The sequence below is a fragment of the Natrix helvetica genome (genome assembly GCF_964273705.1).
Source record: "Natrix helvetica genome assembly, chromosome: 1".
Classification (NCBI taxonomy): Eukaryota; Metazoa; Chordata; class Lepidosauria; order Squamata; family Natricidae; genus Natrix; species Natrix helvetica.
Window position 1 is genome coordinate 170,601,664 of NC_138548.1, and position 16,227 is coordinate 170,617,890.

Sequence of the window (16,227 nt, forward strand, 5' to 3'; positions counted from 1 at the left end):
AACAACAACCTTTTTCTTCTGCAAGTGAGCTAGAATACTTGCCTGGAGCTTTTACAAAGATTAATTAAATGGGAATATAATGCTGTTGCAAGTAGCTTTGCTATTCTGCAGCCTATTATTTTTTATTTACATTGCATGATCCCATAATTTAGCTTCAATTGTAAGAAGTATAGCAAACATTTTACATGCCATCAATGAATAATATGCAAAAGATCCAGATTCCATTTCTAAAGACACATATTACATTAAAAATGTTCATTTGTATTCTAGAATCTCTTAAGAAGATCTTAGGAAGACCCACACAGAGCAAAAAAATAATAATACAAATCTGATTTTGTTATTTAGCTCATATGCATTTAATAATTTTTCTTTTCTGACAGTTTAAATAGTATCTCTAGCCAGTTTCTGAGAAGTTTCAAAGACAGCAACCTGCTCCTAACATATCACAATCAATACTTAACTATGATATACCAGGAAAAAACTTTGTAAAATGAAAATAAGGAGGAAAATGTTTAAGATCATATTTTTGGGTTTTAAATGAATTATTATCTATTCCATTCAATGTCTTTAAGTTGGTAAGGATTTGGCAAATTTCTGCTTTTATTTCTGCTAATTTTATTTACAGTATTTAATGTTTAGTCTATGATTAATAATTTCTAAAATAGCAAGATGTTCATTCTGCAGTTCACTGGTATAGTTGAGTCTATCTAATGAGTAACAATTCAAGGAAAGTAATGAAAGTATATATATATTTTTGGCAGTCCATCAATTAAATATTTACTGATTAATTTCTGCAATACTTCTTTTTTATACCCCAAAGAAAGGTTACAGTTTTCTGGGACCAACCCTTATGCAAGAGAATTGGTTAGGTCATGCAAGTAGAACATTCTGTCAATGTGATTTTATAGTTAGTCACTACTGTAACTATTGCCAGCAGTCTTCTCAACTCTGGAGCTCTGGAAATGGGTGGGTCAGTGATATGCCCTATTTCCTTCCCATGTGAAAAGAAAATATTAGTAAAATATTTCTTTCTCATCCCCCCCCCCCTACTTCTTTTAGTAAATCACCACATCTCCAACTCAGAACATCTTAAGCAGAGCTGGGTTCCTACCGGTTCGGACCGGTTCAGCCAAACAAGTAGTGGTTTGCCAGTCTGGGTCGCCGGAACCAGCAGCGACCCAGGCCTGCCACGCCTCCAAACCTGTTACCCAGTCGTCGCGGCATGTTTTTTCCCCAATTTAAAATGTTCTGCGCATGCGCAGACCTATTTATGGGTAACTGCACAGGTGCGCAGAGCTGGCGCCCACACTCGCTTTGCTCATGCAAAATTGCATGCATACCGAACCGGCAGTAATGCAGGCCGCAATCCACCCTTATCTTAAGCATGCCACAGTAAAACTGTCAACTTAGTCAAGCTTTATATTTGAAATGGGAGAGAGGAGACCAAAGATTGTTCTTAATTAGGAATGGATTAGTTACTAATTATTAATCAGGAATATTCCAAATTAGCAACATGGAGAAAGAAAAGTTACTTATCACCATGATTTTTGCCTTGATTATACAGCCTGTAAAGAAATAGGGTCAGACTCTACAATGCTGGAAGATACATGAACATCTGAGGCTGCTTGTCTACTTCATGCATAAGCCTGTAAATCTTGTCTGTGCAGTGGTTGGCCCATACAAAGTAGTAATTACCACAGGCATGAAACTACTAGGAGTCAACATTTAAACTGAGTACATATAACAGGAACTGCTCTAAAGCTTCTTACTGAGATGACAGAAAACATGTTTTTGCGTAACTATTTACTAATTTGTAGCCAGTACGTGATGGGTTGTTTAACTGATCAAATGTCAATCCACCTGACATTTCATTTGGATGATTCTAAAGTAAGAAACTCATATTTATATTGTTGAATGATGACACCTTAATTTTCATGTTTAAGAATTGCGGGAAGAGTAAAACACTAACAACAGAACATTTGAAATGCAATACATTGCCTACTCCTATGATCAATCAATCAATCAATCAATCAAACTTTTATTTATAAACCGCACCCTTTCCTAAGCAGGACTCGGGGCGGTGTACAGTCATTATTAAAAACCATATACATATCAAAATAGAATACATATACATAAACATAGACATAGACGGAGGAGGTAGAAAATATACTGTACTATATTTAATTAAAATACAAATAAGATTAAAATTCCCTTAAAAATTCCACAATAAGATGTGATAATTCACATGGCTTGAGTTATGCAAATGTATTTTTAATATATTTGTGTAATATTTAAATAAATGTTGTATTGTGTAGAAGTATAAGTTGTCTTAAGAAAAACTTGTAAGTCTTTTTTACTTTTATTTATTTTTTCATAATCCAATTCACCAAGTGAAATCATGACCATAAAAATCAAACATGTATCTTTAATATTATAGCGTGTTTTCCAAAAACCCTATAGATGTAGCATAGGTTTTTTCCTAGGTAAATAAACTTACTGAAGATTCATTTTTCATATTTAAGATCCACCTTTTATCCAGGAGATACCCAATACTCCCTCCTCCAATTTTTCCTAATGACAACAATCTGGTGACATTGGGTAAGCCGAGAGAAGAAAATAACCCCAAATCACCTGTGAACTTTTGCATTAATGGGTGGATCTGAACCCAAATCTCCTGTCACTATTGTAATTGTTAAACAGTACTACTGAAAATATAATTACTGTACTACCTAGTGACCTCATACAAGATGATATTTTAAAGTCAGAATCTGAAACACGCTTTGCTGTTAAATTTAACATTAGACCCTCTAATAATTTCAGATTAAACATGATTTTTTAATTACAGCTTTATATATTCAGTTGCCTCCTTATTTATAAAATAGTACATGGTACAGCTGAGCAAACTCTTCAAAAAAGATGCTATGTAATTTGTGGAAGATTTTATCTTTGAATCATTGAAAAAGCAGAACTCCCACACCCTCACAGTCTTGCATGGCCCCTCCATAGACATATGTTTTCCCCATAGTTAGTTACGCATCAAATGTAGGGAAAAACAGCTGGGAACTACTTACTAAGCAGTCACATGACCCTGGCAAAGGAAATAGCTATTAAAACCACTTTAGCGCTCTGCTCTCAAAGGACTAGAGCAGAAAGCTACGGAAAGTATGCTCCAGTCAGCAAATATAAATGGGAGACAATCATTTAGATATGGACCAGTCCGATTTAATAATCTAAGAGATTGAATGGATGCAACTCAAGCAATAATTATGTCATCTTAATTGCAGCATCCACCATGAAAAATATAACAGCTACTCAGCATAGTCATATTTTCCTACCCAATCCTAGGCAATTCATTTAAACATTGTGTAAAATGATTGTCTTGGTGAAATAAAACCTGTTTTTAAAGTGTATTTTAAGATTACTCCTTAAATAACAAGAATGCTTAACTTAATGATTTACTTCAGTTAAACACAAAGTAAACAAAAATATTTTAATATTTTTTTACTTTGTGAAAATCTCCTGGAAGGTATTTGCATAATATGGAACCACATACAGTATTCACCACTTGCAATTGCCCCCTCACCCCCTCACCCCCCCCCCCTCAAATCATGCACAGTTGCTTAGTCTGTTCTTATTTATCTTAGGGCATAGCAGATTTGTTAGAAAAAAGTATCTTTTTAAAAATATTTTTTCTTAATATGAACAGCCATCCTTCCTATGTACTACATATACTACAAAACACTTCTTTGGAAAGTTTTGCATAGCCCTGCAATGTTTTTAACTCTCCCTGTAAGTACTATTAAGCATTGCACAGAAATCAATAATAATTGTTTTTCTTACTACAGAGTTAATTACTGTAAAATGCTAGGAGTATATAAAAGAAAAACATACTTTTCATTGTTATAATAAAACATTTCAGCTTTCAATTTTTTCCCCATTGTTATTGTAATATGCTGACTCTGTAAACCGCTTAGAGGGCTGTAAAGCACTGTGAAGCGGTATAAACCGTATTTTTCAGAGTATAAGACGCACCTTTTTTCCTCAAAAAAGAGGCTGAAAATCTGGGTGCGTCTTATACATTGAATACAGCATTTTTTGCCACCCGAAACCCCGCCCCCTTCACCAAAATGGCCTTGCAGAGTTCTTGATAATAGATAATAGGAGGCTTATAGAGTACTCCTGGGGGCTGGGGGGGCATAATTGAGCAAAAAACTGCCTGTTTTTCACTCATTTCTGCCCTCCCCAGCCCCCAGGAGCTCTCTATAATAGTTCTATTATCAAAGTTGCAGAAAAAACGCGTGAGGGAAAATTCACTACTAAGAAATGGGATGTAATTTCCCCCCAATCATATTTACAAATCAGATTTTTCAGTGCTACTAGGAGAGTCTACAGGAGAGTCAAGGGGCAAAAATAAATTCAGAAGAGAAAATTTCTGGTCATCACCAACAAATTCATTTGGACTGTACTTTTGAAGACGGATAGGCATGGTGTTCAGTGCTCCAAAGCGCTTTTAAAAACTGCCATTTTCATTACAACTTACATTCCAGTTCTAGTTCTTGAAAGTTGGTATTTTGGAAGATAACAATTCCTCTTTCTGTTTGCAGTTTCCCACACACTCTGACAATTCCAAACCTCCATCTTGATCACATGATACCCTGTTTCCCCGAAAATAAGACCTCCCCGGATAATAAGCCCAATCGGGCTTTTGAGCGCATGTGCTAAAAAAAGTCCTCCCCCGTGAATAAGCTCTCCCTGAAAATATTGCAACACAGCAGCAGCCATGAGGTGACCACGCTTGCCACCTTCTGCACCTCAAAAATAATAAGACCTCCCCGAAAATAAGGCCAAGCGCTTATTTCAGGGAAACATGATACCATTCCCTTACCCAAGCCCATGACTAAAACACCTTTAAGCTGTTATGTAGGTAGCCCTCAACTTACAGCCACAATTGAGCTAGTTTACTGCTAAACAAGGCGGTTGTTAAGTGAGTTAGCATTTTACATGTCTCATTTTATGGCCGTTTTTACCATAGTGGTTAAATGGATAGCTGAAGTTGTTAAGTGAATTATGGGGTTGTTTAGCAAATCTGGCTCCCCTCAATGATTTTGCTTGCCGGTAGCTGGCTGGGAAGGGTACAAATGGTGATAACCATAACCCTGAGACATGCAGTTTTCCAAGCACCCAGATTTTGATCATGTGACCATGGGGATGATGCAATAGTCATAATGGTGAAAACTGGTCATTAGTCACTTCTTTTCAGTGCCATTGTAACTTCGAACAGTCATTAAACAAAGGTATTAAGTCAAGGATTACCTGTATACAAGTGGAATATGCCCTTTAAGCCAACATATCCCAATAGCAATATCAACAGCACTTAGACTTATATACCACTTCATAGTGCTCTACAGCCCACTCTAAGCAGTTTACAGAGTCAGCCTATTGCCCCCAACAATCTGGGTCCTCATTTTACCCACCTCAGAAGGATGGAAAGCTGAGTCAACATCGAGCCTGGTGAGATTAAAACTGTCAAATTGCAGGCAGCCAGTAGGCAGAAGTAGCCCGTAGTACTGCACTCTAACCACTGCGCCACCGTGTAAAATCTAGAATGCTTTATCATCCATTCTCTTAGTGGCCAGATCAAGTGGTTTGTAATGGGAGTGATCAGAAATTTATTTTCAGATTTGATCACTACCCATAGTTGACTGCAATAATTTTTCTTCCAGCAACTGCCCTCCCAATTAGCACTATGCCTCCTGGGTTCTCTTCATTTATGTCCTGTCTCTTCTCTAATTTGAAAGAGCCTTCTTCGGGCTGCCTCAAAGTACAGAGGAGAAAAGCAGATCTCCACTAATTTATTTAGCAAAGAAGGGGCAAATCTGTACAATTCTGTTTTAACGCTACTCTGAAACAACAACATTTCTGCTATTTTATTCGGAGAAATGTATTAAGTGCCAATTCATTTAAACAATATTCGGACGTAGTGTTAAGAGTATGGTGTATATATAGCAGCTGTAATTTCCCTCATGCACTATCCCGAAGATAGAATATAGTATCTGAAAAGTGCTTTTGTTTGTTTATTTTTCAGTCTTCCTAGATTTGTTTGTTTGCTTTGTTTGTTTGTTTGTTTTATTGGATTTATATGCCGCCCTTCTCCCAAAGGACTCAGGGCGGCGTACAGCATTAAAAAACACATATTACAAAAGTTAAAAGGAAATTAGAAACAATCCAAAAAACAAACTCAATTAGTTTAGATTAGTTTCACTCCTCTTGAAAATGATTGGCTAAAAGATGTTAGTCTCGCAGTGTCAGTTGTTCCAGATTCAGAGTCTCCTGTACATGCTTGCCCAATTGTGATAGTGTCTTGCTTTCCTGCTCTCTGGGGATGTTTATGCTTTATTTCACATTTTTTTTAATCTTAAAGAGATGTCCAAATGGTGCGTGGGAAGAGGGGCACACAAATCTGTTCAGAAAGTTTTAGCTAGAGACCATAAGACAGCTTCTCCCTGCTGACCAAAGACTTGATGAAAGAGGTTAGCAGCAAAACCAGACTGACAAATCAGGATCCCCTCATATGATAGGGTCTTAGAATAGAGGCAATAGAGTACATGATATGCTGGCATTGTTTATTGCCAACTGATAGCATTTTATCCCAACAGCGGGCCAAGCCTCATAGAAATATAATAACATTCCCATCATTATTTTTTCATTTGAATTCCAAAAAGGAACAGAAATTCCATCTAATTTATATCTTATAACATATTTTTGTACATTCAAGATAGGAATACTAAATGACTTCTGTTTGTATACTTGGAAGGTTTTTAAAAACATTTTTTAAAAAAAGAAATCAGTTCTACTCCAGCCACAGCATTGAATTTAATTAACAAAATTAATGTACCTGTAATACAAAATAAGTGAACAGTTAAAAATTTGTTTAATCTCATTCTAAAAATTACAGGGAGCAAAAAAACAAAACAAAACAAAAAAAACCAACCCCAAACCTAATTAGTTCAAAATTTTAAAACTTCTTTGGTATAAGAACTTTACTTAATCACTGCATCCAACTGCTATTCTCAGTGCATTGTATGCAATGCAAATCCAGTTTTGGTAACTTTTGCTGACTCTTGAGATTTTGTTCTTGTTGCAACATTTTTGTCTGATGCATAATATTAAGCAGGTAGAACCTGTCTAACACCACCCTAAAATTAGTTTTGAAGAATACTAAAATATAAAACAAATATATATATATGTGTGTGCACACACACACACACCGCCTACCTAAAAAATTAAGTTCTGATATCCAACTATTCCTCTTTTGTTATAAAAAGTAATCATATGACAAGAGGAAAAATCCAAACTAAAACTGCCTTTCTCTCCCTTGATCTGGAGATTTTCCACCTTAACTCTTGGGTGGGGTTGCATTCCTACACTCAAGACTAGTGCATAACCTGGGGAACAGCTTGGACTCATTGCTCGTGCTCAAATAGCAGTGAAGGGCAAGAAGACCTTTAGTCAGCTATGAATGATGGCCAATTGCATCCATTTTTAGAAGAGGAGCTCTCCAGGAGGTCATATAAGCCCTAGTCACCACACAGTTGCAATTCTCTCTACACGAGAGTGTGCTTGAAGGCCATTCATGGTACCAACAGTGTTGAATGTATCTTAGTATGCCCATGTGATACCACTGCTTCATGAGCTTCACTTGTTATCTGTGAGGTTCTAGAGTACAATTTGTGGTATTGGCTCTAACCTAAGAAGACACTAATGGATATGAGCAATTTATCTGAGGAACCTATCTCTCATGATTTCTGTTCATCTGGTAAGATTTGCAGGGTTCATATGCTTCGGATCCCCTTGATTAGAAATGACATTTAGGAGGATGTACAAACCAAGACTTGTCTAATATGGTGCATTCTCTGAAATATTTCCTGCCTCCAATATCCATATAGTTTCCATCCCAATGATGTTCTAGAAGAAAATGATTATTTTCAAAGGCCATGGGAATCAATCTTCAGTGCAGGAATGGCCAGCCTTTGAGGAATCAGCCCAAATTCCTGATCTTCTCAAGTCCACATGAGACCATGCAATCACAAGACAATCCCAATGGAAGATGCATGGCTAGAACCCATCCCCATCCTGCTTAAAGTTGTACAGGACAAATCCAGATATTTTGTTATCAAATTTCAGCAGCATGGTCTCCGACTACCAATGAATTGCTTTGTGTCTATGGAGACCAGTCCATCAGTGGTTTGCTGTGGGACATTAAAAAATTAGAGCAATGTTCTGAATGAGTCTTGAAGGAAAGTGTATGTCTGAGTTTGGGCTCTTCTAAACACCACTTTTCAATTGGGTAATTAATAATCCTTTCATGGGTGGATGATGCTTTCCACTATAAAAGCATACATACAGATCATGCCCAAAGTCACTGCATTTGAAAGTTACAGATATTGCTGTGGCTTGCAAAACTACTTATTTGAAATGTTGACAATGTACAACATTTGAATCAGAATTCATCATTCTTAAAGTACATCTATAGAAATCAATGGGACTTTAGCTTTACATAACTAATAAGCCTTGCTGATTTCTAATGGTCCTTCTCTAATCATAATTGTCTGGATGCAACTTATAGCAAATATAAAATGTATCTGAAATAAAGTTTTAGATACATAAATATATTAATATCACCAAATGGGACCATAAAAAGGAATATAATTACTGAACTGAATAAACTGCATCAGAAATAGGAAATTTCAAGCAGTCATGCAAACTGTTCCATGCAGAAATCATGCAAACCCATTATCTGCCTCCTCTTTCCACTTCTGAGAACAAAAACAGATAGGTAAGACCATCTTCCTCCCAATTTTCCATTATTATCGTGTTTCCCCAAAAATACGACAGGCTCTTATTTTCTTTTTATTTACAAAATATGGCCTTGGGCTTATTATAGTGGAGGGTTTATTGTTTTGGGTTTGCCAGGCGGCTGCTCCCTTGCGAACTGGCTCCCGAAGAGCCGGGCACAGCCTCAGGGGCGAAGCAGCCATGAGGTGACCAAGCTCACGAGCAACCACTCGGCAACCACCCTCTCCAGCCAGGCAGAGCGCCATGCACTGACCTAGGGGGTATCACTAAGGCACCAAGCCACGTGGCACTCTGCCTGCTCCCCAGCTCCCGCGGCTTGGCACATTAGGGATACCCGCTAGGCCAGTGCATGGAGCACTGCCTGGCTGGAGAAGGGGGTTGCGTGAGTGCCTGTTCCGCTTCCAGCAGGCATGTCTCCTAGCCTCAACATGTCTGGGCCCAGCTCTCCCTGCCGCCGCCGCCGCGCTCCGAGCATAACATCTTCTCCGGTTCCAAACTCCAAAACTTGGCTGCCGAGTCTTCCAGCAGCGGCCGCTCTAGGAGTACGCCAGCCCACAACCATAGAGCACACTTCTAGAGCGGCCACTGGAAGACTCGGCAGCCAAGTTTTGGAGTTTGGAACCGGAGCATGGCGGCGGCGGCTACTGCTGCAGGGAGAGCTGGGCCTGGACATGTTGAGGCTAGGAGGCATACCTGCTGGAGGCGGAACAGGCGCTCGTGCAACCCTCTTCTTCAGCCGGGCAGAGCTCCATGCATTGACGTAGCGGGTATCCCTAATGTGCCAAGCCGCGGGAGCTAGGGAGCGGGCAGAGCGCCACGTGACTTGGCGCCTTAGTGATACCCCCTAGATCAGTGAATGGCGCTCTGCCCGGCTGTAGAGGGGGGTTTCTGGGCGGTTGCTCGTGAGCTTGGTCACCTCATGGAGCAGCCACCCGGCAACTCCTGCCTCCGGCCAGGCAGAACACCACTCCCCAACCTAGCGGTATCCCGAAGGCACCAAGCAATGTGAGCGCCTTCCCCCCCCGGCTCCTGCGGCTTGGCACCTTCAGGATACCCCTATGGCGGTGAGTGGTACTCTGCCTGGTCGGAGGGGGGGGGTTGTCCAGGGGTTTATTTTCAGGGGTGGACTTATATTTTTGCTCACATGAAAAATGTGGCAAGGCTTTAGTTTCAGGACAGGTTGTATTTTCATGGAAACACAGTAAGAAATAAAAAATTAACCAACTGAGAGCTTTCTATATATCTATCAGCATTCAGTTAAGATTTTATATATCTATCTATTTATCTATTTTATATATCTATTTTATATATATATATCTATTATCTATTATATATATCTATTTATCTATTTTATATATCTATCAGCATTCAGTTAAGATCTTTAAAGCAGTGTATGCTTATTTTATTGAACAAAATTTGATAATTTAGCAATAACACCACTGAATTAATTGAAACAAATCTAAAGATACAGAAAAGCACTGTAAAAGGCATCATTTGAGGTTATTTTATTCCATCCTGTTCACAATTCCAAAAGAACAGAAATACTTTAGTTTTGCGCAATTACCCATATTGAGACCCGGGATATTGGAAATATGTTATCATTGTAGGAGATGATTCTATTTTATTTATTTATTACATTTCTAACCTACCTTTCAGCATCAACACAAACTGGTTTATAAAACTGTAAAACAATATAAAAACATACCACATATCCACCCCATCCCCCATTCAGTATCTTTGAAGATGCTCTGCTATCAAAACAAATCAAGAATTTTCAGAAAGTCAATGGATTAATGGATGATGAAGTGGTGGAATTTGCCAAAGATGATGAAATTGACAGTTTTGATGAAAGCAAAGACTTTGACAGATATTATTTCTACTTGAAAATCACTTTGGGGACTTGATGATTAGAATTATATGGGATTATGGAAATAATGTAGACAAATGTTAATTTTAGATCAAGAGTTTGATATATTTTACTTGTATCTGTATGAAAAAATTGGAAAGCCTTTTCTATTTTCCTTTTTTTTTTTTTTGGCACATTCACTTTTTTCTGCTCTGACATTCTCGTTTTCAGATCTTGTTTTCTGCTTATCTTTTAACTTAGTATAGTATAGTATAAATCTTTATTACGGTCAAAGACCAGCAATACACATTACTTTTTACAATATGTTAAAAAGTACTGACATTAAAATATAATTAAAAAGTATTGACGTTAAAAGTGGATAATAACATACATGTTCTCAAATTCGGGTCACTCCCTGGTTTACCTGGGTGAAAAGCTGATAAGTATGGGAGTAAATACAATGGTCCAGAAATTGTTAGAGATATGTCCAAATAATTGGTACAAGATGACAACTATATTTCTGTAACCAATTTTTGTCTTGTGGACGTTGCAGCAACACAGAATTTTGCCACTGCATACGTGGTAGCCAGGTTTGTGTCCTGGAGGAGAAAGCCTACATAAAAATTGTCTGCCCTCCTTGGCAACCTCTCTAATAAGGGGAGAATATGTGCAGACCTACAAACTCTGTATAGCTCACAGTGTAATAGAACATGTGAGATATCTTCCACTTCTCCTTTACCACATATACAAATCCGTTTTGCTATTGGTGTTCTCTTATACCTGCGGTGGAGGAGTGCTGAAGGAAGAATGCTAAATCTGGCTCTGAAGAAAGCTATTCTTTGTTTTGGAAAGATCAGGTCATTTAGATATCTTGCCGATTCCCACACACCCTGTTTGATTCTGTCCCTACTGTGGAGAGGCAACCTATTTAGCTTTTCTTGGAACTCCATGTCCTTCATTCTATTGATTACTACTTGCTTTGCTTGATCAAAGCCTAGAGATATTAATAATACTGATGAGAGCTCATAAGAGCCCAGCTTGTGATCAATTGCCTGTTTCTAGGGGGAGGGGAAGTTGTCAGTCAACACTAGTGGGGACAGTCCCTCTGGAAAGAAATGCATTTTAAGCCAATGACTGATCATAATCGTCCAGGCTTTTACCTGAATTTGAGGCATGCCTGTCTGAATTCTTAACTGGGCATTTGGAGTTCCTTTGGGTGCAGCTAAGATGGCTCGAAGGAATTTGGTTTGTATGGTTTCTAGCAAGTTTTTCTTTGCAAGAATTCCTGTTTGTGCCCCATATAGAATTTGTTCCAATGTTTTGGCCTCGAAAAGTTTTAAGGCAGCAGGCACTAACTGACCTCCGCCTATGTAAAAGAAGTATTTAATTGCATTTGAGGACCTATTGGCTGCTTGCAATGTATGATCCAGATGTGCCTTCCATGTCCCTTGCGAGTGGAAAATCACCCCAAGGTATCAAAATGTTCTAACCTGATCTTTTAACTTAAAAATCAATAAAAAAGAATTTTCAGAAAGTGCCATGGCTCATTTTCTACCCCAGATTATAATGGAATGACTAGTTTAATCAAGAGGCAGGAGCCCATGTGAAACTTTCTTACAAATACATTTATTTCATTCAGTTTTCCTTAACAAACCTTAACAGACTCAAAAGGTTCCATTGAAATTCTCTTCTCAAAAACTATTGTAACTGCTTAGTATGGTCATATCCTAAATTAGATAAGCTCCTAACCAAATATAAAAGTTTTAGGACATAGTAATATTCAACACATAATGCTTCTCCTATTATGTCCTATTATCTCATTAACAAAGTTACAATTATTTAATGCCAGTTTTTCATCTAATATAATCACTACAAAAAAGCCAACCTTATGGAAACATCAATAAATCCCTAGCAGTTGCATTAACAGAACTGATTAAAGGAGGAGACATTTAAGAAATTCAATTATTTATGGAATGTTTCATTACTTACATTATTGTTGCGTGTCTCTACAGCTGGAAATTTTCTGACTATGAATTTAACAGCTGATTCCAGATTTTTATCAACAAGATATGAAGGTTTAGCTTTTGGGTCTCCACAAGCCTATGGAAGAAAATAAAAACAAGAAACTAAAGATATACTCTTTTCACCAAGCATTTATTATAAATAATCTGCAATAAAGAAATAGAAATATCTCTTTGGCTTCATAGTGAAGTGAAAAAAAATGAATGAGGATTGTCACAGCTGGACAATGCAATGAGACACAGTACAGAAATGTTCTCCTACTGGGAAAAAAAAATGTGTGGACATTTCAAAGCTGTTAATGCAGGACAGTAGTGAACTGAAAAAGCAATCTTAAAAGAAACTGATACTTTCCTTCTATCGGAAGGTGAAGTAGGTTTATCTTTAATTGCTATCCTGAATTACTGAAGCTTAAACAACTGGCAAAAAATAATAATCATGGGCTTATTACATTTTTATGTCTCATCTGAATCAAAGAAACAAGCCGCTTAGGAGTTAGTGTTGGTCTGCCTACAATTTGAACAATCAACACTAGTGTGCATTTAAAGGTACCGTAAATGAAAGCAAAAGTTTTAATAAAGTAAGACACATTTAAACTGTGCTTATCAAGGTTACCTTTAGGCACAAGTTTTGCACCTGCAGCCACATTCAGTATGTTCTGACCTACAAACACACCACATGCCCCACACAATTATTTCTTTCATAGAAATCAAATCCTAAATTGGGCTGGGGATCTAGTTGTACTACTCTGAAATATACTGAATAATCAGTATGGTGGGTGGTAGGAACAGTTCTCAATTTGACTAGTACTGATCATTTGCTTCCAGCCTAAAGAATTATGTTAATTTGGGTAACCTTAATTTTATCTAAACTTCTAATCTCCTCAAATTTGTTAACATAGTAATGTTTCAATGGGTTCTAATGGGGTTTTATGTTGACCCAGCTGGCCATCACTTTGCATAACGCAGTAATTATCCTTAACTGCTAAAGGTAAACCTTTCCTTAAAAGTACAATTTTCTAGTTTAAAATGAAGTCAATCTGGGAGAAGTGGTACATAGTAAAACTATGCCCAAAGTACAATTAGCAAATTCAAATTAACTACTCCGAAGAAAATTGTGCAGTAATTCTAATTTGATGTCAATACCTGTTCTTCAACATAAAATTCTCATGTAATCTGTCTCATGCAAATTGTAACATGCTGCACATTTTTATACAATATAGTGAAAAGCCAGGATGGCAAGTTATTATTATTTACAGTTGTGAGTAATAGAGAGAGAAAAATCATGGAAATATGAGGCTGATCTGAAAGCGGGCAGAGGGAAGGTGAAAAAGCTTTGCAAACCTTCCATACTTGTCCTTGCTGGGGAAGCATTGTGATGAAACAACAACAAAAAAGAGAAGATTACACATAAACAAAAGTTGTTTTTTTTAAATTCCCATAAACATCATGTTCAGGAATGCATACTAAAACTATTAACAGAGTTAAAGCAAAATATTGCTACTCACAGTCAACATTTTAACTATCTCCATTTAGATATAGGTTATTTAAAAGATGTAAATCAGAATTTTCAATACAAACATGTCTCATGTCACATCCCAAAGTACCATTCTGAGGGACGAGGAAAGGGAATTGATAAAATGATAGTCCAAGAAACTTTCAAGAACTCTTAGTGAAAATCTTACATACCTGTAATAGAAATAAAGAGCCAAGAACTTGGGGGTGGGGAAATCCCAGTCATTAAAGCAGACGTATAATTGTTATTGAATATAATTTGCCATAAGAGCTTCATGAAGATATTTAATATCAGGTAAAATTTTCTCTAAACAGCTATAGTCAATATGCCTGTTTCATACACAGAAGAAAAATGCTACTTGTTTTAAAATCAACTATATGTAGTTCTCGACAACCACAATAAAGTCCAAAATTTATGTTGCTAAGCAAGACAACGGTTAAGTGAACTGTGTCCCATTTTACGATCTTTTGCCCAAAGAGGTTAAGCAAATCATTGCAGTCGTTAAGTAAACCAACCAGTTGTTAAGTAAATCTGGTTTCTCCCATTGATTCTGCTTGTTGGAAGCTGGCTAGGAAGTTTACAAATGGTGATCACATGACCCTGGGATAGTGCAACTGTCATAAACAATGCCAATTACCAAGCAACCGAATTTTGATCATGTCACCATGGGGATGCTGCAATTGTCATATAAAGACCGGTCATAAATCACTTTTTTCAGTGCCATTGTAACGTTAATAGTCAATAAACAAATAGTTGCTTATAACTATAATGAGTACTTTTAAAAAAAATTGAAAACAACTTTTTAACTTAACACAATTTTCAAAAATTTCTGGATGGGAATTTCGGTGGGAATAACTTAACTGAAGGGGACCAAAAGAAGAGTCTAGCCTAATTCCTAAACAGTCACTGATAGAAGACCCTAAACAATTCTTCTCTCTCTCTCTCTCTAGACAATGTCTGTCATATTCGTGTATAAATGAAGCACTTGCCTTCAGACATGGAAAATCAGCCAAATTAGCAATAGTAACATATTCTATCTTGCAAATTACTTTTGATCTATTTCACATAATTTAAATAATAAATTCCAGAGAAAAAATGAGTAATCTTATTGCAGATCACTAAATAGTTTAGTCCCTCCTTCTATTTAATATTTTAAACCAGCAAAATATTCAAAACTACGAAATTAAGGTAATGTAAAGTTTATTTGAGAAATATCAAGAAATAACCTCTGCCAAAAATATGCATAATTATAATAAGCCATCTGTATAATGAACTGGTTTTAATTAAATATTCCTAAATTCTAAAACTAACCTGAACTAGGGATTTACAGGATAAAAGCTAACAAATTAAAAACTGTTAAAAATATACAATTTTGCAGGGTTTGTTCATACTGTAAGTATGTCTTGTAATTATTTCCAATTTTAAATTGGATTAATCTTTGATTTTGGACCGATCTCTTTGTTTTATTGATATTCTTGGATTGAATTTCAACCACAAAAAGTGTACAACTTTTCCAATTCTCCAAAACTTCAACTTGATTAATAATTCATGAAGATTCAAAAGCTTGCACTTTTGAAGTCCACTGTGGCATTTCTGATTAACATAATCAAGATACAACCCAGTTGCGGACTTTGGATTTCAAAATCAATTTGGATTTTAAAGATTATTTCTAATTGCAGGGTTAAATCACAAGAAAAAAAGATTCTGAAATAATTCAACTACACTCCAGAAAACCATATTTCTAGCTACAATTCCTCTATTCAAACTGCTGACTTCCTCTCAGCCATAGTGTGAAAACCGCTTCTGAAATTCAGGACAGTTGTTGAGGAGAATATGTTTAAAAATATGTTTGTGGTAAGGCATGTGGTTCTGCTGTGGTTTAAAAAAAATCAGAACCAAGAAGCTTGACTTACTCAGCTCCCAAGCTCCCAGTCACACCTTAAGCATCCTTTGGCAGGCTAACAACAAAAACTATTTGTAGAAAAAACTTA

The 16,227-nt window shown here is 36.9% G+C and overlaps 1 protein-coding gene across 5 annotated transcripts in view; it reads right to left on the bottom strand.

Annotated features, from left to right (window-relative positions):
- NCKAP1 (NCK associated protein 1) overlaps positions 1 to 16,227 on the bottom strand; it is a 79,978-nt gene that overhangs the window by 54,840 nt on the left and 8,911 nt on the right. For 4 of the 5 annotated variants that reach the window (XM_081940854.1, XM_081940853.1, XM_081940852.1 and 1 more), the window contains exon 2: positions 12,692 to 12,802. In XM_081940854.1, the coding sequence (XP_081796980.1) occupies positions 12,692 to 12,802 (111 nt within the window). Of the gene's footprint in view, positions 1 to 12,691; positions 12,803 to 14,064; positions 14,110 to 16,227 lie in introns of those variants that run through there. The other variant, XM_081940856.1, reaches the window with a different exon arrangement.